The 25,733-nt window shown below is 40.9% G+C and overlaps 1 protein-coding gene across 1 annotated transcript in view; it reads right to left on the reverse strand.

The window, feature by feature from the left end:
* lrp1b (LDL receptor related protein 1B) overlaps nucleotides 1-25,733 on the reverse strand; it is a 1,292,371-nt gene that overhangs the window by 1,073,567 nt on the left and 193,071 nt on the right. Inside the window, exon 3 of the mRNA XM_033023505.1 lies at nucleotides 19,921-20,058. Coding sequence (XP_032879396.1) covers nucleotides 19,921-20,058 — 138 coding nt within the window. The remainder of the gene's footprint in view (nucleotides 1-19,920; nucleotides 20,059-25,733) is intronic.

Raw genomic sequence — 25,733 nt, forward strand, 5'->3', positions numbered from 1 at the left:
TAAGCGGTGCCTGGTTTCCTCCAGACATGATACATGGCATTCAGGCCAAATAATTCAATCTTGGTTTCATCAGACCAGAGAATCTTGTTTTTCATGCCTTTTGGCAAACTCCAAGTGGGCTGTCATGTGCCTTTTACTGAGGAGTGGCTTCCGTCTGGCTACTCTACCATAAGGCCTGATTGGTGGAGTGCTGCAAATATAGTTGACCTTCTGGAAAGTTCTCCCATCTCCACAGAGGAACTCTGGAGCTCTGTCAGAGTGACCATTGGGTCCTTGGTCACCTTCCAGACCAAGGTCCTTCCCCCCCCCCCCCGCCGCCCCGCCCGATTGCGCAGTTTGGCCGGGCGGCCAGCTCTATGAAGAGCCCTGGTGGTTCCAAAGTTCTTCCGTTTAAGAATGACTGAGCCCACTGTGCTCCTCGGGACCTGCAATGTTGCAGAAAATGTTTTATACCCTTCCCCAGATCTGTGTCTCGACACAATCCTGTCTCGAGGTCTACGGACAATTCCTTCATCTTCATGGCTTGGTTTTAGCTCTGACATGCACTGTCGACTGAGGGACCTTATATAGACAGGTGTGCCTCTCCAAATCATGTCCAATCAATTTAATTTACCACTGGTGGATTCCAATCAAGTTGCAGAAACATCTCAAGGATAATCAATGGAAACAGGATGAACCTAAGCTCAATCTTGAGTGTCATAGCAAAGGGTCTGAATACATGTAAATATGATATTTCAGTTATTTATTTTTAATTACTTTGCAAAAATGTCTAAACACCTGTTTTCGCTTCTTCATTCTCAGGTAGTGTGATAAAAAAAAAAGAATTTAACCTATTTTAAAATAAGGCTGTAATGTAACAAAATGTGGAAAAAGTGAAGGGGGTCTGAATACTTTCTGAATGCACTGTATCTGAATTAGAGGATATTAGCAATAAAGAGAGGTTGAATAGACTTGGATTGTTTTTCCAGAACACTGGAAGTTAAGGGGAGTTTTGATTTAATAGATAAAATGACGAGAAGCATAGATTGTGCAAATGATCAGAACCTTTTTCAACAGGTTGGAAATTACTGGTGGGCTTAGTTTTAAAGTGAAAGGGCAAAAGTCTAAAAGTGATGTGCGGAGCAAGTTTTTTTTCTTCACACACAGCGATGGGTGCCTGGAATGTGTTACCAGCAATGGTGACGGATTCGGGGGGGGGGGGGGAGGGAAGTCAGGCAGCTTCAACTCCCATCAAAACCACAAGGCATGTTTAAGTTTTGAAATGCCTCCGATATTAAAGGAATTCTAAAATTTAAAATCATTGTAAATAACTAAAGTATGTAAATATGCTAATTAAGATTATTGAAATATTAAAAGTTAAAGCAAATTGAGAAAAAACAGATCAATGTGTTTCTGTTTAACCTCGAGGACAGGCATTCAGTTAATGGTCACTTCTGTCCCAGTAACTTGCAAGGAAAGTTGTCTGGTTAATTCTGGCTGGTTAAGGATTGCTGAGGCGGATTTCTTCTGTCGATAATTTTGCGTAGGCACGAAATACATTCACCTGGGAGCAACTGAATGTCAGTGGAGTTAGCCCTCCAGCTATTTTTGTTGTAAATATCCAACTCATTGCAGTGCTTACATACTTTATTTTGTCTGCACTTTCTCTCTAACTGAAATGCTGTAGCGCTGTCACGATATATTCTGCACCTTGTTATTTCCCCCGTTACTATTGTACTTGTGTAATGGCTTGATTGTCCTCATATATGGTATGATTTAACCAGATAGCATGGGAATAAAGTGTTTCACTGTACCTCGGAACACATGACAATAATGAATGAATATCAATATCAATAAATCCGTGTGCGGACATGGTGCTGACGGATGAGAGCTCGAAGCAAAGAGGTTGAAGCCAAAGAACGGAATGGAAACGAGGCCAAAACGACAATACACCGAATGAGTCCGTAGATGAAACGGGTTCATTTTCCCACACAAGCCATAGGTGACTGGGCAATCTGAACCCAAGCACCAAGTTGAAAGCGGCCGAAGTTGTGCATTGTTCGGGACAGCCCCCACTCTCCCACGGCCACCCTCCGCAGGCTGCGGGTCAGGTGGAGCAGAAGTTTGGGACATTGTTCATGCCTTCACAGTGATGTGATGGACGTGGAGGTCTGGACCAATCGCTGACAAATCCCGCCTCCCGGCAATGTCAAGTCCGTTATTGGACTTTTCTGTTGAGCGGCAGTCTGTCCTTTGGCCTGTAGGTGACGCAGCCTTTCAGGTAGGTGGCGTTTCTACAGAGCGGCCATTCAGTAAGTTTGCTTTTAGGCGATGCAGCTTTTTGGTTTCTTGGGATTTAAGCATCCCGCCCTTTTGGTTAGTTTGCATTTAGGCGTCCCATCCTTTCGGTTAGTAGAAGCTTCATCTTCGGACTCTTTCGGTTTATTGGCGTTTCGGCCTCATTTCCATTCCGTTCTCTGGCTTCGACTTCTTTGCATCGACTTCTTGTATGTTGGCGCCACGTCCGGGTACCCAATAAATCACCATTAATTATTAAAATTCAGAATGAATGAGCCTCCTTACATATACATAATGTTGCAGTCAGAGAGATTGCTGAGCAATCATTAGAGAATAGTATGCTACTAAAAATTCACTTGCACTCAAACTCACCAAGTTCTATCCCTTTCTAGTTAAGTTTACTGTGCTTGGAAAAGTTGTCACATCAATGTATTTCAATAAATAATTTTTCAGTGAGATACCTATTTAACAAGTTTTGTGGAGGAAAAGGCAAATTGGACTGCATCTTCCTGATTTGTGTTAAACTATGTGAAACACTTTATGTTCTATTGCATTTAGTCCTGAGCAATGCAATTCTTACAAAGGGTCATATTTACTATTCTTTGGACAGTCCTTTGGATCAGTCAGTACCTCTGAATTTTTTTCTTCTGTTTGCCATGAAAATATATGTGCTTTTGTTATTTAAGAAGAAAATCTATTCCGTCACTGAGCCTTTGATATTTAGCCTTCTGGACTGTCTTGAACCTCTTACCTTTTTATAGTATTTCATTGGAACATGCAGCTGTTAAATCTGCAGAAGAAAGATTTTATTTCCATGTATTCTTTATGTTACCCCCAGTGTTTGCTTTCAAAATTGGGGGGGAAATAAAAGTGCACCATTGAAAAACAATTTCACAGGATCAATCACATTTGCAAAAGTTTCTCTGTAAAATCATACCAATTATGAAATTCAACTGGGTTTTTCCTGTCATGAATTACCGATGCAACCATGACATGTTGTCCATGCCAAAAACACATTCCAGGTGAACTTGGATCCGTCTGTTCAGAAGCAACTAACATTGGCCATTTCTGAGACAAAATGGTCTTTATCCTGCAGTGCCAACCTAGGCAGCCTGCAGGCAGAAAGCAAAGCATGCATACCTCGAACTTGAGTCCCTCTACTCCCTTACTGTAACAACTCTCTGGTCTCTTATTACCACATATCCTAGTGTAAAGGTATCTGCCTGACTCCATCAACTATTGGCAGCTCGTCCACAATCCAAACCTTCACCAATTATCATGATTAACTCTTGCCTCGTTGCATCGAATGTCATACTGCCTCTGGCCAATCTCCTGAGCCTGGCCTTAGGAGAGGAAGACCAGGTGACCTCATGTCTGAAAATGTACCAAAAAGGATAACCAAGATCTTGGGCCTCAATTGTTAGTGAACCTTGATACTGTGGGAGAACACGCAAAATGATGGTTCACCACACCATTGCCATTCTTTGCATTAGAATTTTGAAGCAATTGTTTATATTTCACCCGCGTAAAGCCGCAAGCTCTAAAAAAGTAATTCAGCAAGAGAGATCTATATTCAACATTTGAATCACCATAATCACATTGAGACTTCATCTTAAATTAAGGTTACGTTTCACGCAGTAAGGAAGTGTTAACAAAATTAACATTAAAGTGAATCAAGCAATGAAAATACTACTTAAAATTATACCAAAGACAAAAAGGAAGATTATAGAATCAAACTTGCTAGGTTACATTAAGGGCCTGTCCCACCATACGAGTTTACCCAAGAGTTCTCCCGAGTTTATAAAAAAACAAACTCGTGGTAAGTACGTAGAATGTACGTAGCGGGTACGTGGGAGCTCGGGGCGTCTCTTAGCGGCTCATAAAGTTTTTTTCAGCACTGTGAAAAATGTGCACGAGAGCCCCTAGTACCCACGAACGGCTGTTACCGTAATTCTCCGAGTTTGTGTCTTCCTCCGAGAAGCTTCTGAGGAACACACAAAGTGCCAAAGTAATTCAATGGGTCAGGCAGCATCCCCGCCTGACCCGTTGAGTTACTCCAGCACTTTGTCTTTTTAGGTAAACCAGCATCTGCTGTTCCTTGTTTCTAAATTCTCAGAGGATGTGACAGGGTGGGTGCTCAGTTGGTGTTTCAGATGGGGAGAGATTGTAAATGAAAGCTATAATTAGGACAGGAGATTGACCATTTACAATGGGATGAATTACTCAAGAGAGTAGTCAAATCAAGTCAAGTTTATTCGTCACATACACATACGAGATGTGCAGTGAAATGAAAAGTGGCAATGCTCGCGGACTTTGTGCAAAAAGACAAACAAACAAACAACCAAACAAACTGCAAACAGAATGGAACAGAATCACATATTATTTTACATATTAAATATTGTGGGTGGAAGGAAAAAGGGAAAAAAAAGCACTTTTAAAAAAAACAGTAGAGTGGTACAGTAAAAGTTAGTCCCTGGTGAGATAGGAGTTTACAGTCCTAATGGCCTCTGGGAAAAAACTCCTTCTCAACCTCTCCGTTCTCACAGCATGGCAACGGAGGCGTTTGCCTGACCGTAGCAGCTGGAACAGTCCGTTGCAGGGGTAGAAGGGGTCTCCCATGATTTTATTAGCTCTGGAGTTCCTGCAGGGGGGCGAGTGAAGTTCCCATAGTGCGTTCGGCCGAACGCACACTACTCTCTGCAGAGCCTTCTTGTCCTGGGCAGAGCAATTCCCAAACCAGATGGTAATATTTCCGGACAAGATGCTTTTCACAACCGCTGAGTAGAAGCACTGGAGGATCCTCAGAGACACTCTGAATTTCCTCAATTGCCTGAGGTGGTAAAGGCGCTGCCTTGCCTTACTCACGAGTGCTGCGGCGTGTGATGTCCATGTCATATCCTCAGAGATGTGGACTCCCAGATATTTAAAACAGCTCACCTTATCCACAGTATCCCCATTTATCCTCAATGGTGTGTACGTCCTCGGATGATGTGCCCTCCTAAAGTCCACGATCAGCTCCTTAGTTTTTTTGATGTTCAAGAGGAGGCTGTTGTCCTGATACCAGAGTGCTAGATCAGCCACCTCCTCCCAGTAGGCCTTCTCATCGTTGTCTGAGATCAGGCCCACCACCACAGTGTCATCAGCAAACTTGATTATTGAGTTGGAGCTGAACCTAGCCACACAGTCATGTGTGTACAGGGAGTACAATAGGGGGTTGAGGACGCAACCCTGGGGCGATCCTGTGCTCAGGGTGAGGGACCATCAACATTCTCCACTGGGGTGGAAGATTGCAACCTTCACGTGGTCCGCCCTATTTCGACGAATGCAATCAACCTGGCATGCACAATCAAATAAGATCAAATAGAACAAGTTGTCCTACAACTTTAGGCTGTGCACGCCATACGGAAGAAGAAGAAGAACATTCTCCGTTCAGAAAGCTGTGCAGACATAGGGTGCCTTCAAGTTTCCCTAACTATGCTTTATGAGTCAGGGGATATGACCAAGTGAAGTTGCGGGGGTTTGGGGATGGATAAATGATTGGAAGGAAAGTTCAGTAGTAATTTGGCCAATTCCTACTGTTGCTTCTTATATTTCTCTGTTGTGATAAGGATAGGGAAGATACTGCACTCTCTTGCGACAAACAGCCAATGTCCTGATTTCTTTAAAAACTTGGGTCATCTCCAAAGCTGCATTCAGAAGCATTAACCATTTGCCTAAATAGTTAGAGCTACAACTAAACCTGTGATATAAACAACATCCAGTACACTTCAGTTTACCTAATCTAGGATTCTCCGTCTAACCAATTTAACTCCCTCCAGGGAGTACAAAACCAGGGTAATATGTGTTACAGTACAAACTCCTGCTAACACTACAACAATTCAGAAATCTACTTTGACTGTAATTGTTATTTATTATCACACAGTAGGAGGCCATACAACTGTCTCTCAACAAAGCAATTCCATCTGTGCCAATCTCCTGTTATTGCCCAGGACGGGGGCGCTGTCCTGTATGGTATGGCTGCCCATGTCCATTTTTTCACCTCTTTTTTTTATTTTTAGTGAGTTATCGTGTTTTGTTTCTGGAGATCTAGTCTTTTTAATGTGGGGGGTAGGGAGGGGGGGAAGGGGGAAACTGCTTTTTAGGGTCCCTACCTGGTCAGAGAGGTGGCTTTTCTCCGGGCAGCACCTTCCACCCATCCTCGTGGCCTACCAGTGGGCCTGGAGGGGCATTTCCTGTCAGAACCTCGGCTTCGGCAGCGGCACAGGGTTAGAGCCCGGGTCGCCGTCCTGGAACTCCGGTGAGCTGAGACTGCCAATAAAAACATTGCAGAGCTGCGGGTCTGTGGAGCGGCCAGGGATCTCTCGCCGAGATCGCCAGTGGTGGAGCTCCATCCAGCGCGGCCTGTCGGCTGCGGAAGCCACGGTCTCCGGTAAGGATGCGGCCGTTCCAGGCATCCCAAGCCGCTGTGTGGATTCTCCCGACGTCGGAGCACCATCATCCGGTTAGAAGGGCCTGGAACATCGGGCCTCCGTAAAGGCGACTGCGGAGGCCAAAATAGGCCCGACTATGGGTGGACATGGGATGGGGACTGGACATTGTGCCTTCCCTCATAATGGGTACCATTGTGGGAGGATGTTTATGTTTAAATTTCTTTATTATTGTTATGTCTGTATTCTTTTTTAAGTGCTGCATTGGCAATAAGCATTTCACTATACCTATTGGTGTATGTGACTAATATAGTACCTTTGAACCTTTGAATTATTTATTTGATCCCCTACAACTCTTATGCACTCTCTTATGCACAAAAGCTTCCCTTTTACTTATTTTTTACTATTTATTGAGAACAAAGAGCAACTTAAGGCAGCCAATTAATCCATCATTGGGATATGGGAAGAAACCAGAGCACCCAATGATAACTAGTAAGGGTGTCAGAGGTTATGGAGAGAAGGCAGGAGAATACGGTTGATAGGGAAAGATACAGCGGCAATTTTTAAATGGTGGAATAGACTTGATGGGCCAAATGACCTAATTTTGCTCCTGGTCTGGGCAGAATATGGAAATGGTACACTCAATGTCAGGATCAAACCAGAGTCAGTGTTAGTAACAGCACTAGCTGACCCCTTACTCTGAGCCCTCTGTTATCAGAGAGGACAAGATTAACAAATTAATGGAAGCATCAACATCCTCAAATTTTCTTCCAAGCAGAAAATGAGGTGAAGAATTGCCTTCTCTTCTCAGCTGTTTGAAATCCCAATCTGGTATAATGCTTCAAAGAGAAGATGATTAGATAGATAGATAGATAGATAGATAGATAAATACTTTATTAATCCCCTTATACAGGGGAAATTCTGATGTCCTTGCAGCACACTAATAAAAATACAACACAGTATTCATAAAGAAATTCAACACCAAAACATCCCCCCACAGTGATTCCCACTGTGGGGGAAGGCACAAAGTCCAGTCCCCATCCTCTTGTCCACCCATAGTTGGACCTATTGAGGCCTCCACAGTCGCCGCCACGGCGCCCGATGTTCTCGCCGGGTGATGGTACTCCGGCGTCGGGATTATTCTCAGTGAATCTGTTGACATGCCCATCCATATTATCTCCCACAGCTTATCAGCAACCAAAATGAAACACTTTCTCCCAAATGCTAAAAAATCAAACATCAAACTCTGCCAGCACAATTAACATTGTCATCCTTTGCATAATTGTTAGCAATACTTTATTTTGGAGGATACTCATTTAAATATTTCTTTATTTGTTCCTGTTCTGAAAAAATCAACACTCAAACGACAATTATAATTTCATATTTATTAATTTAAATTATGGGACAGCTATTCATTATTAGTAATTATCCTAATTTGATGCTGACATTTCTAATTTAAGGAAATATTCATTGATACAACTTGTACTGAACAAGCAGAAGTAAGTTGAAGTAAAACATACTTTGTTTTCTTCCACAGCAAATATATTTACCAATAGTTAGATCATCAGCGATTGTTCCCGCCACTGAAATAATGTATTGCTGTCCAGCCACAGAAATACCTATCCTGACAATTGTAACAACACAATTTTTCACTCTTCCAATTTACTGAATTACTCTACATTGTAAGTGATTTTTTTCATGCGATTTTGCATTCAATATGAAGTGTACTAAAATTGCTTTGCTTGATATCCTGTAAATTCTCAGATAGTTTTTCATGCCATCGGTGTTAACTACATGGGTGGTTTTATGTGAAAATGTTATCCCTCTTTAAAGCCTGGAATTTGATGATTTTCAAAAAGCCTACCCTAAGTTTGTCGTTTTAAAAAAAACATGCTTTAAGAAACATGGACATGTCTAATGTTAATGGAGTTTACAATAAGAATGATACAATTCTTCAAGCTGATAATTAATAAATTTTTTTTAACTTGACAAGTAATTGGGAAAGCAAACCGTGAGGAACTTATTTAAATTTAAAAATACAATTTGTCTTTCAGCGTTGGAAGTGTGAATTTTAGAAATTGATTAGGCTGGAATGTCTTACGTGGCTTCTTTGATGTATAACAATATTTAAAGACATGCAAATTTTAGCTTGATACTTCAGAAATACTTAATTGGCAATAAACTGCTTTGGGATATCCAATGGTCATAAAAGATGTAATAGAATTGCAGTTTTCCTCTTTTTTTAAATTTCTCTTTAATTACAGGCTTGAAACCATTTCTATGGTGGGAAAGAGAAAGTGTCTATGACTGGAACTCTGAATATTTGGGATAGAGATTATAATCAAACAGAAAAATAGAGCTGCTGATGTATGTCAGATGCATGTAAAATAGATAGTGATCCTGAATACTAAAAGCAGAGGAATCATGAGCATTGGGGGAAGCAAAGCCCAAGAAAGCAAAATAATAATTGCAGGTGATATAATAGACTCCAGAGAATGCCCAGAGGGCATGAGCCAAAATAGTACCAAAGATAAAAGATTTAATTGGAAAGATTAGCGAAGCCATTCACATTTGATTAGAGATATTACAAGGAAATTTAATGTAGATGTTAAAATTATCATGGATGTTTGATGATGGGACAGAGCAATAAATTGCTTGAACTGGAACCAGAATGGTGAGAGGGCGTTTTTTATTTGATTCTGAAAATTGTTATGATTTGGAATCCAGTGTCAGAAAGGAATATAGAAGAAATTCAGAGGTAATTTTCAAATAAGTTGGGGGGGGGGGGGGGGGGGGGAGATTGATGTTTGAATTGGCTAAGTGAAGAGAGAGAAACAAGTGGGGCTAATCTGATAGAATACAAAGGGGCTGTATTAACTTAGTGGGTCAGACAACATCACTACAAGACATGGATAGGTAAAGTTTGGGGTCAGGACCCTTCTTCAGACTGATTTGTCTGAAAAAGTATCCTCACTGAAAATGTCACCTATCCATGTCCTCCACAGATGCTGCCTGACCGACTGAGTTACTCTCTCACTTTGTGTTCTACGTTACAATCCAGTACTTGAAGTTCCTTGTGTCTACATTGGGCTATCTTGGTAGATCTTTGTAAAGGATAGCACAGGCATGATGGGCCAAATAGCTGCAGATGAAGCAGTAAACCAAGACTCCAGCCTTATGCCCAGGTACAGTATATGTTAAAGATAGCCAAAGGAAATATCTGAAAAGTTATTGTTCCATTTTTCCTAGTACTTGTTGATCATTGTTTGATGTTAAATTAAAATGGCCATCCTTGTTTTCATACCTCTCAGTGGCCTTATGCCTTTTAATAGCTATGATTTCCTCCACCCATGCAATGCTTGAGAATTTAATTTGATTGATTCTTGCATTATTTCCTTTACGCATTAGTTTTGGCTCACAATTAACAGTTTTGCTTTCATCTGTAAGTCTGGAATCTCCGCCCTTGCTGACCTCCGTTAGCAGTCTCTTAAAATATTATTTCAAGAGTGATCACCTGCTCAAGTTTGTGTCACATTTGATCTGATAAGGCTGCACAAGAAGATTAAGGGGGGATCTTATAGAAACTTACAAAATTCTTAAGTGGTTGGACAGGCTAGATGTAGGAAGATTGTTCCCGATGTTGGGGAAGTCCAGGACAAGGGGTCACAGTTTAAGGATAAAGGGGAAATCCTTTAGGACCGAGATGAGAAAAACATTTTTCACACAGAGAGTGATGAATCTCTGGAACTCTCTGCCACAGAAGGTAGTTGAGGCCAGTTCATTGGCTATATTTAAGAGGGAGTCAGATTGTGGCTAAAGGGATCAGGGGGTATGGAGAGAAGGCAGGTACAGGATACTGAGTTGGATGATCAGCCATGATCATATTGAATGGCGGTGCAGGCTCGAAGGGCCGAATGGCCTACTCCTGCACCTATTTTCTATGTTTCTATGTTTCTATGTTTGTGGTATAGTTAATACATTGGAAATGCTGGATACGTTCAAGCAATAGTATGGTTATCAATTTTTGCAAGCTCAGATTTGATATGCTATTGAATTTCTGAAGATAGCTATAGGCAACTTCTGTTACGATAATAAGAAAGCGAAGGAATTCAGACAATTGCCAGTTCTGAATCCATTACTCATTTCCCGTAAAGTAATAATTAGCAGATCAGGAAGCCAATCAAAGTAATGGATGGCTGTGTAGTTTGGCAGGTAACTAGACTTACTAAGAGAGGAGACCATCTTTCATTTTCCCAACACATTAACAAAATAATCATCTCATGCAAGCACATTTTTCCATTACCTATGAAAAACACCATCAATGTTAAATCATCACTGGAATATTTTGTTCTTCAAATTTATTGGACTATTGCTTCTTTGTGTGTGGTCTGCCCTCACTTTATTGTGATTGCCAGTGGTTTATAGGCACCAGTTTAACAATCCTGGCCAACTACAACCTTATGGGAACTATGGTAAGTCACACTTTGTTACCTCATGAATTTCTTATGAATGTATCGTTAAAGTAAAGAATAATTTAATTGCATCACCGAGAGCACAAACATTTAGCTCAAACAATCTTCAGATGAAATAACACTTAACTCAAATATTTATTGTAGTTATTCGGTTTGTTCAGGGACTTTTTAAAACTAATTGCTCAGTAGCCCATCGATCACAAATGTGTCCATTACCTTTAACACGTAAAATACAGCAGCGTCTAGTAATTTGTGATTAAATGCTTGGCAGCAGGCCAAGGAATCATGTAACCAGTCATCTGTCAGTTCTTTAAGCTCATTTGCCTTGATGCGTGACCATTTTATATTTTTATCTGCCAATTTCTCAGTGGAGTGCCAGCCACAGTATGGCATTCAGAAAAGGAATATGTTGCAAATGGCTCATCTCATTTAAGACTAATTTCAGTTGAAAAATCTCAAATCATGCAATCACAAGCTATTAATCAGATGATTAATCTGCTGCCTTTTTCATTCCTGGAAAGTTGTCTTGCCTTTATTTCATTTTTGGCCAGGAAAGTGGAACAATGAAAAAGTTACATATTTACATTTCCTTTGAATTAGATCTGCAGACCAAGTAGAACCGTACAAGTCTGCGCCACCCTTTGGAGGTATAAAATGGCAAAAAAAAACATTTCTGAACACGCTTTGCACAGTTTACTTTACTTGTAGCTGTCTGGATGACCATGACCAAAAAATATTATAAATACAGTATCTCTAGCTTTAGCTTGAACAGTCTCTTTCCAGGCTAAATCCAGAGCAATTTGAAACATATTACAATATTGCATTGTATTGCTGGTATTGCATAAGTGACAAGGTATGCATGCAGTTTCTTACTCCCTCAACTGTCTGAAGAACCCATCCGAGTACAAGTCGCAAACATAACATAAATTCCTCATTTACAAGCAGACCCACTCACTTGACCAGAGAGTGAGAATAGACCACACAAAATCAAGGTTTTCAAGCGTGTTTTCAAATCTGATTATGCTAACATCTACTGTATATTGCAATCAACTAGACAACATTTAGCCATTCTGCTGGGGCTTGTTTCTTGTCAATGACCATTAGTGGTGTCTGTTCTTATTCCACCCAGACTTTAGCGATACAAACCAACACTTGTCATTCTTAAAGATTGGTTGTGGGGGGCGCTGCAAGCCGGCAGCCCTGCCAGCAGCGTGTTTGTTTTATATACTGTTTTTGTTTTTTGAGTATGATCCAATGTATGTTTATAATGTTTTTCGGTGTGTCTTGTGTGGGGGATGGTGTGTGTGGGGGGGGGGGGTAAGGGGGAAACCGTTTCAGTTGCCTCCTCCATGGAGAGGCAACTTTTTCCATGTCGCATCCCCCGTGGCCTAACATCGAGGATCAGTGCGGCCTTTCCCGGAGATGCGCCCGGGGCTTCGGCTGCGGGCGCTGCGCGGATTCTTGTCGCTCCATTCGCTGGCCCGCGGCAGCCAGAAGCCGCAATCTGCGGAGCTCCAGCTGGCGCGGCGTCCGCAGCCTTGGATCCCTCGTGCGGCGGGGACTTACCAGATCCCTGGAGGGGAGCTCCGGCTGCCGGCCCTGTGGTCTGCGATGCTTCTGGCTGCGACGCAGTGGGGACTTTAAATCTGCGACCTACACCATCTTGAAGCCGTGGTCTCTGGTGGGGAGGCAACGATTCAGGACTTACCTGGACTTACCCTGTCTGTACATCTGGAAAGCCCGCAACGGCGACTGTAGAGGGTTGAGGTCCCGACCGCGGGGTAAATGGAGGAGGACTGGCCAAATTTTGTGCCTTCCACCACAGTGATGAATGCTGTGGTGGATGTTTGTGTTACATTTTTTATTGTGTATTGTGTGTTCTTTTTTATTGTACCACTGCTGGCAAATTCATTTCACTTATGTGCAAGTGACGAATAAAACTTGATTGATTGATTGATTGTCTTTATCTCCTCATCAAGGCTTCCCTTGATATGTTTCACACTGAGGAGCCTCTTCCCTCCTATATGGAGCATACGTTAGTTTCCCTGATCATTTCAGAATGCATAATCTGTGTATAATACACCTCACCTTATGAGAATTCATTTAGCTTAAGGAAGTGCTGCAGTGCAGATTTAAATAGTATTACCCAGAGGTGTGCTGCTAACATGCCGAATGAATAGACAAACAAATATTCCAAAGCAAAATGCTGCCCATACTGTAAAATTGAAATAAATAAAATGATCCTGGAATTACTCAGCAGATCAGGTAGCAGAGAGAGAATAAAAAACAGCTACATTTACAGGTCTATAACTATTGATTAGAATAGTTCCGAAGTCAAAACACCAAACTGTATTGTTATCATCTATGGAGCGAAGGAATAGGTGACGTTTCGGGTCGAGACCCTTCTTCAGACTGATGTGTAGGCGGGAAGAAGAAAGGAAGAGGCGGAGACAGTGGGCTGTGGAAGAGCTGGGGAGGGGAAAGAGGGAGAAAGCAAGGACTACCTGAAATTGGAGTTGTCAATTGGAGAAGTAAATTACCCAAGCAAAATATGCTCCTCCAATTTACGGTGGGACTTACTCTGGCCATGGAGGAGGCCCAGGACAGAAAGGTCGGATTCAGAATGGGAGGGGGAGTTGACGTGCTGAGCCACCGGGAGATCAGGTTGGTTATTGCAAACTGAGTGGAGGTGATGTGCGAAGCGATCGCCAAGCCTACGCTTGGTCTCGCCGATGTAGAGCAGCTGACACCTGGAGCAGCGGATGCAATAGATGAGTCCCCCCCACTCCCCACCAGTCTCCAGTGAGGATATTAAAGAGAAGACATGCAATAAAGTGCCAACCCATTATCCATCTTGCTATGAACACTGCTGGTTAAGGTTTCTAACATATGATTCCATACATAAAGATCATCATAGACTAGCAATGTCCAGTTTATGGCATCTTTTGGTTTTGGGAGGAAAATCTCCATTATTGGCCATAAATGAACTATCCTTATAGTTAATCAACAACACAGGTGTATGGTTTATCAGTGTGATGTTTCCTACCTATATTGAGGAATCAAGTTTTTTCAGTTCAGAGGAGCATTATCCTTGCATACAGCTCAAAACATATTGGGTGGTAATTCGAGAACCAATATCACCGTCATGAACAACCTCAGTTTTACTCCTTAAATTTGCACAAAAAGTTGAAAACAGAAAAATGGATAAATGGGGAAGCATGTGTCAGATGTTGGGACAGCTATTTTGGTTTTGGCTTGTAAAATAGTTCCAGTCAACTAATGCAATGAAATCATGCAAGTCTCAAAGCTTACAGCCAAAGGAAACATCAAATTGATTTTCTTCTACTGCAGCCAAAATGGAAATCCCAACTCAAACAACATTTATCATGTACCTCAACAGAAACAAAATGTGTAAAATCATATGCTATTGAGCTTATTGCAGCCTACTTGGCAAAACACTTTATGTTTGCCTGGAGCCCTAAAAGTGATTGGCTGGTATAATATAACATTTTTACAAGACAAGTTATGAAAGAATTTCACATATGGTATGAAAGCCTTGTATTCATTTTCAAAGGAGATTAATCAATGCTAATTTTCAGCACAATTAGTTTGCAATTTTCAATGACATCACAAACTATCACAAATCGTAAATATACTTGTATTATTCACTCACTGGATATGAACTCACTGGTAATATCATTATTATTGCTCAATTGATCTTGAGAATATAGTAGTGAGCAGCCTTGAATCTCTGCTGACATTGTAGTGAAGGTGCTGACACAATGCTTTTGGGGCAAGATATGAGATTTTGACCCAGCTTTGCACTTGCAACCCATATCTTTTTAGAGGGTAGAGGTTGTAGCTTCTAGAGATTCCAAAGGTGCCTCGATAAATTGCAACAATGCATTTTCTAAATTAAAGAGATGACAACAACAATGTGCTGATAGCAGATGAGAAGAATATAAAGGTTGGCGAATGCGATGCCAATCAAACAAACTGTTGTGTGGCAGAGTGTATAATTTGTGGGTGCTTCTGAAACTGTACTCAAACAGGTAAATGGCAAGTGTTCCATTGCATGCCAGAATTATGTTTGTCGGTAATGGAAAGGCTTTAGGAGTCCCTCATCGCAGTACATCATATCTTTAATTTTTTGCAGCTATAGAGTTATGTAATTGATTCAGCTGATGTTGTTTCGTAATATAAAATATCAAGGGAAAGCAATAATTCGGCTCAATAAATATAAAATAAAATCAAGGGTATTTGAAAGTTTATGAGAAAGCTTTGAAATCTGTTTAATTTTACCACATAATTAATAGCTGTACTCCAACGAATTTTTAAAGTAATTTTCTATTTGTTTTTAAAGATCATGTGATGAGATAGACAGCTTTGTTTTCAGCAATGAACCTATAAATGAGTTGCCACTGTTAAATGTATCAAGGATTTTTTTGTTTGTTTTAACATTTAAATACTGCCAAAAAAGGTGTCCAGTTGCATAGCTTTATGCATGGTTTTTGTGTTTAGCGGCATATTGTTTGGAGTGCAGTTTGTGTCCAGGTCACTGATTGCCAGTTGGGAAGGACATGTCAGGTTATATTGAATTGGATTAGGAAAGTGGAGTTGTCAGCACACTCATTGCTGAATCACAGTGGTCAGATTGCAAGGACAACTATCTGGCAGTTCCATAGAGAAATGTCAACTCGCTGCAGTGCACATCTCAGCATGTTTAAGTCATTTGAGCATATGTGCCGTAGCACAGAAATATTGAACACACTGCAGGCGAGTCAACATTATATCAGATCCACTGCACCGCTAGAGAAATAATACTATGCATTTGTCTTAATGCTATTTGAGGAAACCTACGTGAAAAAACTCCTAATGGGCCTGTCCCACTTGACAGTCGCCGGCAGCCGCCGGCAGTCGCCTGAAAAATCACTTAAATGGGACAGGCCCATAAGTCTTCCCACAGAACAATATGCTGTATGAATTTCAAGGATTATTCTCTGCAATATTATTTGAGACATGCTGAAAATATAAAGGCTTTCCCTCTCTCTCTATCCCCTCCCCCTTCCCAGTTCTCTCACCAGTCTCACTGTCTCTGATTACATTCTATCTCTGTCCCGCCCATTCCCCTGACATGTCTGAAGAAGGGTCTCGACCAGAAACGTCACCCATTCCTTCTCTCCAGAGATGCTGCCTGTACCCGCTAAGTTACTCCACTATTTTGTGTCTTCCTTCAATTTAAAACAGCATCTGCTTAACACGATCTCTTTCCAAGCATACCATCAGCCTGCATTTGGGACACATCACTTTAAACCTGTTCTATCCCTGTACCTGTTCTAATCTATATTACTAAAAGTCTGATCTTGACCACTTCCTGTTGTTCTGTATATTGATTTTAGAAAAAACGTTGCCACTTACAGCTGTGATTTTTGGCCATCTTACTCAGAGTCCCCCTCTCTCCTTAAAACAATCTTTCTAATCTTGTAAAAAGACTGTGTCCATTAACTTTATATACGTGACTCATTATTTAATATACTTAATCTCCTAAGGGAATCTCCTTAAGCTCCAGAGGGAAAAACTACCCATCTTTCCAATCTGACCTTATAAATAAAGCCCTCCATTTCTGGTAACAACCTCATGAATCTTTTCTGCACCCTTTCCTGCTTAATGACATCCTTCCTTTGGCTGAAAGAGAGCACTGAGGAAGTCCTTTCTGAATGCATGATCATAAAATTAAAACTGCTTCTCCCACACAAGAACTGTATGAGGCAATATGGCTGAATGCGAGGAAGAATTATAGCCGAGCTAAACAACAATTAGAGCACTACATGCAGAGCTGGCTGCCACACTATAAAGGCACTACAATTGCACGAGAGAGGGTACAGAGCAGAATAAATCGAGATGCTGCCTCGGATGGAACATTTGAGCAATGAGTAGAGGCTGGATGATCTGAGTTTGTTTTTTCAAACCCACGGTGATTTAAAAGGTATAGAAAGGTATAACATTCAGAGAGTAGTTGGCATTTTGGAAATCCAGATGATGGTGGCATGTGCTTCCACATTTCCAGTTATCGTCAAAGCCTACTGAGTGGAGTTAGGCCCTTTAGGCCCAACTTGCCAAAACCGGCCAACATGTCCATTGTACACGTATCCCACCTGTCTGTGTTTGGCCCATATCCTTCTAAACCTGTCCTATCCATGTACCTGCCTAAATGTTTCTTAAACATTGCAATAGAACCTGCCTACAATCTACCTCCTCTGTCAAGCTCGTTCCATAAACCTGCCACCATCTGTGTAAAAAAAGCTGCCCCTCAAATTCCTATTAAATCTTTCCCCCCTCACCATAAACCTATGTCTTCCGGTTCTCAATTCCTCTACTCTGGGCACGAGACTATGTGCATCTACCCGATCCTGTCCTGTCATGATTTTATACACTTCTAGGAGATCAACCGTCATTCATCTGCACTCCATGGAATAGAGTCCTGGCCTGCATTTAAGAAGCATTCGGATGAAACACTGTACCATAGAAACCTATGGTCTGAATATTGGAAAATGGGGACTAATAAAGAGTAGATACTTGACAGTGAGCATGAACACAGTGAACTGAAGGTATTGGTTATACGCTGCATGACACCATGTCCTCCTAGATGGTATCAACATACTGCTTTCTGCCTTAGGAGTGGTCATGAATGTGAATGTGATCTTTATGTTCCACAAAGGCAAACCTTAACAGCAAAACACAAAGTGCTGTAGTAACTTAGCAAATCAGGCATCACCTGGAGAGAACATGGATGAGTGACGTTTTTGGTCAAAATCCTCCATCAAACCTTTAAAGACTTTGTCTATTTAGTATAAGTTTTAACATCTGCTTTCCCAAGTTCCAGCTAGGAGAGCAATCAGTACAGTTTTCCACAATGTACCACCAAATAATAAGAAGTCAAGAAGTTCCTTAACTTCTACAGATCAGTGGAAGGCACAGGCTCCAGCCGCTCAGGATTGATAACATAGCTATAGGTCCGGGTTGTAGCTTGATTGCACTTTCATCCCTTTTACACGTATTATCTGCCAGTGTGCCAGGAGGTTAACTGGCCAGACTATTCCAGCAGCTACAGGGCCCACACAAGAAACTCAGCAATCCCTAGAAGGAGAAGCCAAGTTTCAAATCAATGGCCCCTTGTGATAACTGGAAAAGTGAAAAAATAACAAGTTTCTCTTTAAATGTCAAAGATGGGGAGAGCTGGAGATGTTTGTGATAGATGCTCTTTCAGATGAAGCAGTATTCAATTGCAGTTCTTCCATTTTAGTTAACCACATTCAAGGTTTACAGTGTGGAGAAGCCAAATGAAAATTGTTTTTTTTTCTGAGCGTTTGGATGCACGTACGTAAATTCTCCATCCAACTGTGGCTGAAGCAGCACAGTGGTAGAGTCCGTTACAGCACCAGAGACCCTGGTTCAATCTTGACTATGGGTGCTGTCTGTACGAAGTGTGCATGTTCTCCCCATGACTTTCATGGGTTTTCTCCAGGATCTCCAGTTCGCTTCCACATTCCAATGATGTGTGGGTTTGTAGGTTAATTAGCTTCTGTAAGGATGGAACTAGTGTACGGGATGATTGTTGGTCAGCGCGGACATGGTGGGCTGAAGGACCTGTTTGCATGCTGTACCACTAAACTACTCCATCTCTGACATATTAGGATTTGGCATAGTTTGTTTCAATAAAGTCCAAAGTACCTCACCTCTCATCCAGGGATGTTGCAGGACATGGTGCTCAATGCTGATTGCAACCTTTTCAGATAACGAGAACTCCTTCTTTACCTCTAAAATTGGTGAGGTCTGATACAAGGTCATTTCCCTGCATCATTACTTAGTTTTTCTGTCTCCACAGATGATACCTAGTCTTGAGGATTTGCAGCATTTTATTTTAATTCAAATTTCCAGCAGCTGCTGGGAGCAGCATCTCACAATTCCAGCACAGTTGATTTTTTTTCTTTCCCTCTCTAACTATTCTCCAGCCTCTCATGAAATAGACCAAAATAGTTGTTTCCAAGATAAACTTGGACTCCACCCCAGACATTTTCTTCATTATAACCCCCCCCCCCCCCCCCCCCCATTTTTTAACAGCTTAAAACGTACTAGTTTTCTCACTTGCAGTTCTTGACATTCTTTGTCTTGAAATTTAAATTTTGTTATCGTCTCCATACACGCTGTTTGACCTGCTGAGAATCCGAGCATTTTCAAATTTTCTTTTTCAGGTTTCCAGTATCTGACTTTTTTTTTTTAATTGCTTTTCCAAGCTTCTGAGCATCTTAGCGGGCTCAGGGTGAGAAGCGGTCTTCAATATGCTTGAAAATAACCACCGGAAGACCATAGCTAGCAAAGCTGTGTTGTGATCTGCAATATTTTAAACACTGCAGGGGTTTAAATCAAAGGCCCGAGCCTTTCGAGTGCCTGCCAGGAAGAATGAATTCAACTGTTCCCCAGACATAAAAAATAACCTTTTATGTTTCCTATCATTTTGGTCGACACTTTTTATCAGCGGAAACAAATCTGAAAAGCAACTGGTGACAGACACAAGAGTGTGCTTAAGTTTGAGTGTAAATGACTTCAAATTGCAGCCTCAGTTCATAAGTCTGAGTGAAATAAATGAACACTATCTTCAATTCATTCATTTAAGCATGCTCGATTACACCAGGCAGATACAAAATTTGCTCTGGAAAGGTACAACATGATTTTACTGCCCTTACCTCGACAATGATATCCTTCATCAAGCCCATCCACACAATCATTTATGCCATTGCAGAGTTTGCTCATGTGAATACATCTTCTCGCCCCAATGCAGTCAAAATGATTCACAGGACATGTAAATTCCAGGTGTCTAGTACCTATTGTGGAAGAAAAATAATTATTTTTGATGCAAAAATAGTCACATTCTAAATGAAAATTATGCAAAATATTGCCGTCCCCCATGTAGATACCTAAATTACCTGCAAAAGTCCAAATGGACTACACTTTGCAAAGCCTATTATTGTTATTATAAGTGGCTGTTAATTATAAATAATTAGATGGGATTTGGATTCCACTTTGTCACATTGAGTATTATAAAACATAAAGCAAGTATATAGGCTTAAATTGAATTAGCAGGTTAACTCAGCATTCTTTATGCTAATTTAGTTTTACATGGTGTGCCCCTCCCTTCTAATTTGTGCAGGTCTGATATGATACATCAATTCGACAGTATTAAGGTTCCAATTAAATATCAGGGGTAATAATCATGTCCAGTATTTGTTATTATTCCTAAATGGTCACTTAAAATAATCCAATGATGTATGTTAAACTTCTAAGCAATTTTGTTACATCAATAAGACAAAAAATAACTGGGAACACTCAGCATATCAAGCAGCATATACGCAAAATGTGTAATGTTGTTTGATCTGAAACATTAACTATGTTGTTTTTTGCCTCATGCATATGATCTACTAAGTACTTGCACCATTTTCTGTTTTCATTTAAAATCTCCAGTTACTACAGTTTATTTTTGATTTTCAACAGAATAAAATACGATCAAACAGATGAGCTCTAATTCAAGAGAGAGATATAACAAGCTAAACATGGTTTAAGAGGTATAACAAAATATTGCAAAGGAAGCCAATTGTGCATTACAAGCCGATCAGACTTTGGAAGACATCTCCAAATGGCGGCACACAAGGAACCACAGATGCTGGATTCTTGAACAATAAGTGCTGGAGGAATTCAAAAGGTCAGGCAGTAACTGTGGAGGGAATGGACAAGCAACATTTGGGGTCCGGACCATCTTTATTTTGTAGAAAGGACCTGACCCAAAACCTTACCTATCCACTCCATTCGCATATGCTGTTTGACGTGCTAAATTCCTCCAGCATTCTGTGTTTGTCCAAGATGCCGGACTTGAAAAAATAAAAAACACATTCACCAGGATGTGGTCAGAGATGGAGGTTTTCAGTCTTGTGGAGAGACTGACTAGGTTGTGTATGTTTTACTTGGAGCAGAGGAAGCTGGGGTAGAATGAGGGATGGAACTAACTGAGATATGTAAATATATGAGGGACATAGATAGGGTATATTGAAAGATAGCTCTCCCCTGACCGAGGTGTATAAATCCAGGGGACAGAGGTCTAAGGGGTAAGATGTACAGTGTGGATTTAAAGAGGAATTTGTTCAGCCAGAGCATGCATGCAATCTGCAATGCACTGCTTCATGAAGAATCAGAGGCAGAGTTTCTCGCAACATATAGTCATACAATTTATGCCCTGGTTTGATTTACTCACACTTGTCTGACTTAAATTACATCTGCTATTCCTTGGTCACTACCCTAATTGTCCCAGAAACTTAGATCGCTTTCCTCACTGTCCACTATACGATCAACATTGATGCCATCCACAAATCTACCAAGCACGCTAACTGCATTGCCATCCAAATATTTAACACAGATAACACATCTGCAGCACAGGTCCCTGTTGCACACCACTAGTCACAGACTTGCAATCAGATAAAGATGTATCCACTTGTCACAGACTTGCAATCAGATAAAGATTTCCCTGTTACGACCCTCTGATTACTTCCACCCAGCCAATTATTTGAAACCAGTTGGCTAGCTCATCCGGGATCTTATGTGATCTGGTCTTCCAAACCAGCCCATCAAGTGGGACATTGTCAAAGGCCTTGCTATACTCCATAGAGATAATGTCCACAACCTTGCCTTCGTCAATCCTCTTGCTGATCCCATCCCCTCCTCCACTTATGCAAATGTAAACCAGGGCCCCGGCTATTTCTTCCCTATTTTCCAACCATGTCAAAGGATACATTTGGTCAAGCCCTGGGGATTAACCCACTTTAACAAACTAAAGAACTGCAAGCATCTCTTCCTTTATGATTCAGACCTTTAAGTGCCTGGACAAGCACTTGAATTGTCAAGGCTAAATGGCTACAGGCTATTTACATGTTACAATATATTTACATATACATGATAAATGGGATTATTAATGATAGTTATTGATGATTGCCGTGACATGGCGGACCAAAGGGTCAGCTTCTGTAGAATAAAAAATGCTGGAGTAACCCAAGGGCCCAGGCAACAACTCTGGAGGACATGAATTGGTGACATTTTGGCAACAGTTTCGGAACTGTCACCCTGACTTTATTTAAAACAAATATGGGAGTTACATACATTAGTACCGTAAAATTTGCTACTGTAGTCAGAAATGCAATTGCACAGTGAATGTGTGGAAATGAGCTGTTCATACTAATGCCAATTCGCTTAAATATACATCGTAGCTTATTGATCATTTTGCTCCACAATGGTCCTTGTTTTTCACTGTGAACATATCAATTTTAACCATCTCACAATTAAAAAGTTGCACATTGTTGACTCTTGAGAAGTCATAGCTGGGCTAATACCTAACAAGCTAAACACATTTAAGATATTACCTTAAATCTGGCAGAATTGGCTGCAATTACACATGTTCACAATTTTTTTTAAAATAATTACTTTTTCCACATTTTCTAGGATAGCTTGGTAGAAACAATTCAATTTGTTTCTTTCTATGTCCAATATCAGCTCAAGGATAACTGCATGGTATGAACCTCATTCAGGAAAAGAGGTTTCTCCAGCGATTCGCCAATTAAGTTCGGAAAACCTATTCATAACATGAATTGTTCAGTCTATCCAACCTTTTCTGGAACAGTAATTCTAAACTTTCAGCAGTGTTCAGTGCAACTATGTACTAAAATTCCTACCATGAGTGCAGCCAGTCTTAAAAGGCATAAACCCTCCAATACATTACAACTCTTCCATTGTTAACATAAAGCATTACACCCCGAAAAAAACATACATATATATATAATTATATGGCAAGTAAACTATTTACAGCAATATACAACTATAAATTCAAACTAAATATAAATTCACTGGATTTTTTTACAAAATACACCAGACAACTCTGCTATATCTACTTCAGGCACTCATAACTCCAGTGGAGCACATGTCTAGAGATGTATTCTGTTCTTCAAATCTTCCCTGAATATATTGTCTTCATAACTCTAAATACATCATATTAAATATTCTGGAGCATCATCTTATTGGGAATGATTGAACAGACCAAGCTTTTTCCACAAGATGCAATGCATATACTCAAAAGAAGTTACAATTATTCATTAAGGTACGATTGATATAAGCAATATATACAGCACTGAAACAAACTCGTCAATCCACAGGATCTGCACTGACTGTCCACTACCAATTATCTAATAACCATTTAATTCTCTATGCATTTTCAGTTGCCCCCCCCCCCCACCCCATCCGCACCACCCCACCACAGATTTTACCAGTCACTCACATGCTAGAGCAATTTACAATGGCCAATTAACTCACTAACCCACACTTCTTTGGGATATAGAAGAAAATTATGGGCGCCATTGGCGCAGCAGAGAGTTGCTGCCTTACAGCACTTGCAGCACCAGAGACCCGTGTCCGATCTCGACTACAGGTGCTGTCTGCTGGAGTTTGTAAGTTCTTTCGGTTTCCTCTCACACTCCAAGGACGTACAGGTTTGTAAGTTAATTGGCTTGGTACAAGCATAAATTTTCACGTGTGTGTAGGATAGTATTAATGTGTGGTGATCACTAGTTGGTGAGGACACAGTGGGCCAAAGGGCCAGTTTCCACGCTGTATCTCTAAACTATACTAAAATTTGAGCATTGAGAAAAAACTCACACAGTTACAGGGAGAATATGCCAAAGTCAGAGCTTATTGGAGGTGCGAGGCAACAGCTCTGATCAATGTGTTCAATTCAGACCATTCAGTATTCTACAATTAATGAGAGCCTTGTGCACATGGAACTCTTCCATTGCACAAGTGCAATGTAATTTTTCCCCCCATCAGTGTCTGTGTCAGTCTCAGTTAATATTAATTAATTCTAAGCTTTTTGTTTTTCATCTTGTTTGTGGATTCCTATGGTGGCATAACTGTTGTCTTGAGATTTTATGAATTGACGCATTAAGACGCTTCTTCAAATTGTATGTCATCAGGATTTGTGAGTAGCCGATCGCTCTCCAATTGTCAAGTCATTAACTATTGCCTTTGACTGAGGCTTCTCATGATTGACCATCTGCCACCATCTCTGGACTCAAAACATCTTTCCCTCTGGAACCCTTGCTATGGTCTAATTGCTGAAGGGTTTGTCATTGCTTTGCAGTTATGTTTTTTAATCGGTGGACCCTCCAGATGCCTCAGTAGTCAAATCATGTTGCTTATATTTGACTGTCTTTATAAACGATGGCAATGTTACCATTAAGGGTATGTAGCAACTGCAGTAGTGCAATAGTTTAAGCTACAGGATGAGCTGCCAGCATTCGAGACACTGCTCCAGAGAAATGAGCTTGATTTCTGCTGTCAAACAGGGGGAGTTTAAATTCAAGTTAATTTGATCTGGAACTAAAAGGTTTTTATAAGTGTATCATTTTTAAATACTGCACTGACAGAAAATAAATCCATTTTGTTCACTAATGCCTTCAGAGGATGAGATCTGTCATCCTTGCCTAATCTGACCTAAATGTAACTCAAACACTTTAATATGATTAATACCCAACTTCTCCTCAATTCAAGGGTAATTAGAGATATACAAAAAAAGTCCTATTCTTGTGGAATAAAAAACACTTGCTTTATTCCAATCTGAAGAAGAGTCTCAACACAAAATTTCACCTGTCCATATTTTCTAGAGATGCTTCTTGACCTGTTGAGTTACTCCAGCTCTTTATGTTCTTTTGTGTAAACCAGCATCAGAAGTTCCTAGTCTCTGCACTTGCTTTATTCATTGACCCATGGTAAAACAGCCACATTTCCAATTGTGACAGGCAGACACCTGAAAATACTCTGGTCAAACCAGTCTCTTGGGAAGGTCACACATTTTGCAGCTTAGTTCTCTTTTCATCTAAAGATTAACATCCTTTTCAAATGACCCATTGTTAAATTCCACCTGCACTAGAATAATGTTTTAGAAAGAACTGCAGATGCAGGAAAGGTAGACAAAAAAGCTGGAGAAACTAAGAGGGTGAGGCAGCATCTATAGAGCGAAGGAATAGGCAACGTTTCGGGTCGAAACCCCTCTTCAGGCTGATGTTGGCGGGCGGGGGTGCGCGGGAAAAAGAAAGGAAGAGACAGAGACAGTACGCTGTGGGAGAGCTGGGAAGGGGAGGGGAAGGACGGAGAAAACAAGGACTACCTGAAATTTAAGAAGTCATTGTTCATACTGCTGGGGTGTAAACTACCCCAGCGAAATATGAGCGCAGGCTTGGCAATCGCTTCGCCCAACACCTCTGTTCAGTTTGCAATAACCAATCTGATCTCCCGGTGGCTCAGCACTTCAACTCCTCCTCCCATTCCAAATCCGACCTTTCTGTCCTGGGCCTCTTACATGGCCAGAGTGAGGCCCACCGCAAATTGGAGGAACAGCACCTCATATTTTGCTTGGGTAGTTTACACCCCAGCAGTATGAACATTGACGTCCAATTTCAGGTAGTTCTTG

The sequence above is a fragment of the Amblyraja radiata genome, chromosome 7 (genome assembly GCF_010909765.2).
Source record: "Amblyraja radiata isolate CabotCenter1 chromosome 7, sAmbRad1.1.pri, whole genome shotgun sequence".
Taxonomy (NCBI): Eukaryota; Metazoa; Chordata; class Chondrichthyes; order Rajiformes; family Rajidae; genus Amblyraja; species Amblyraja radiata.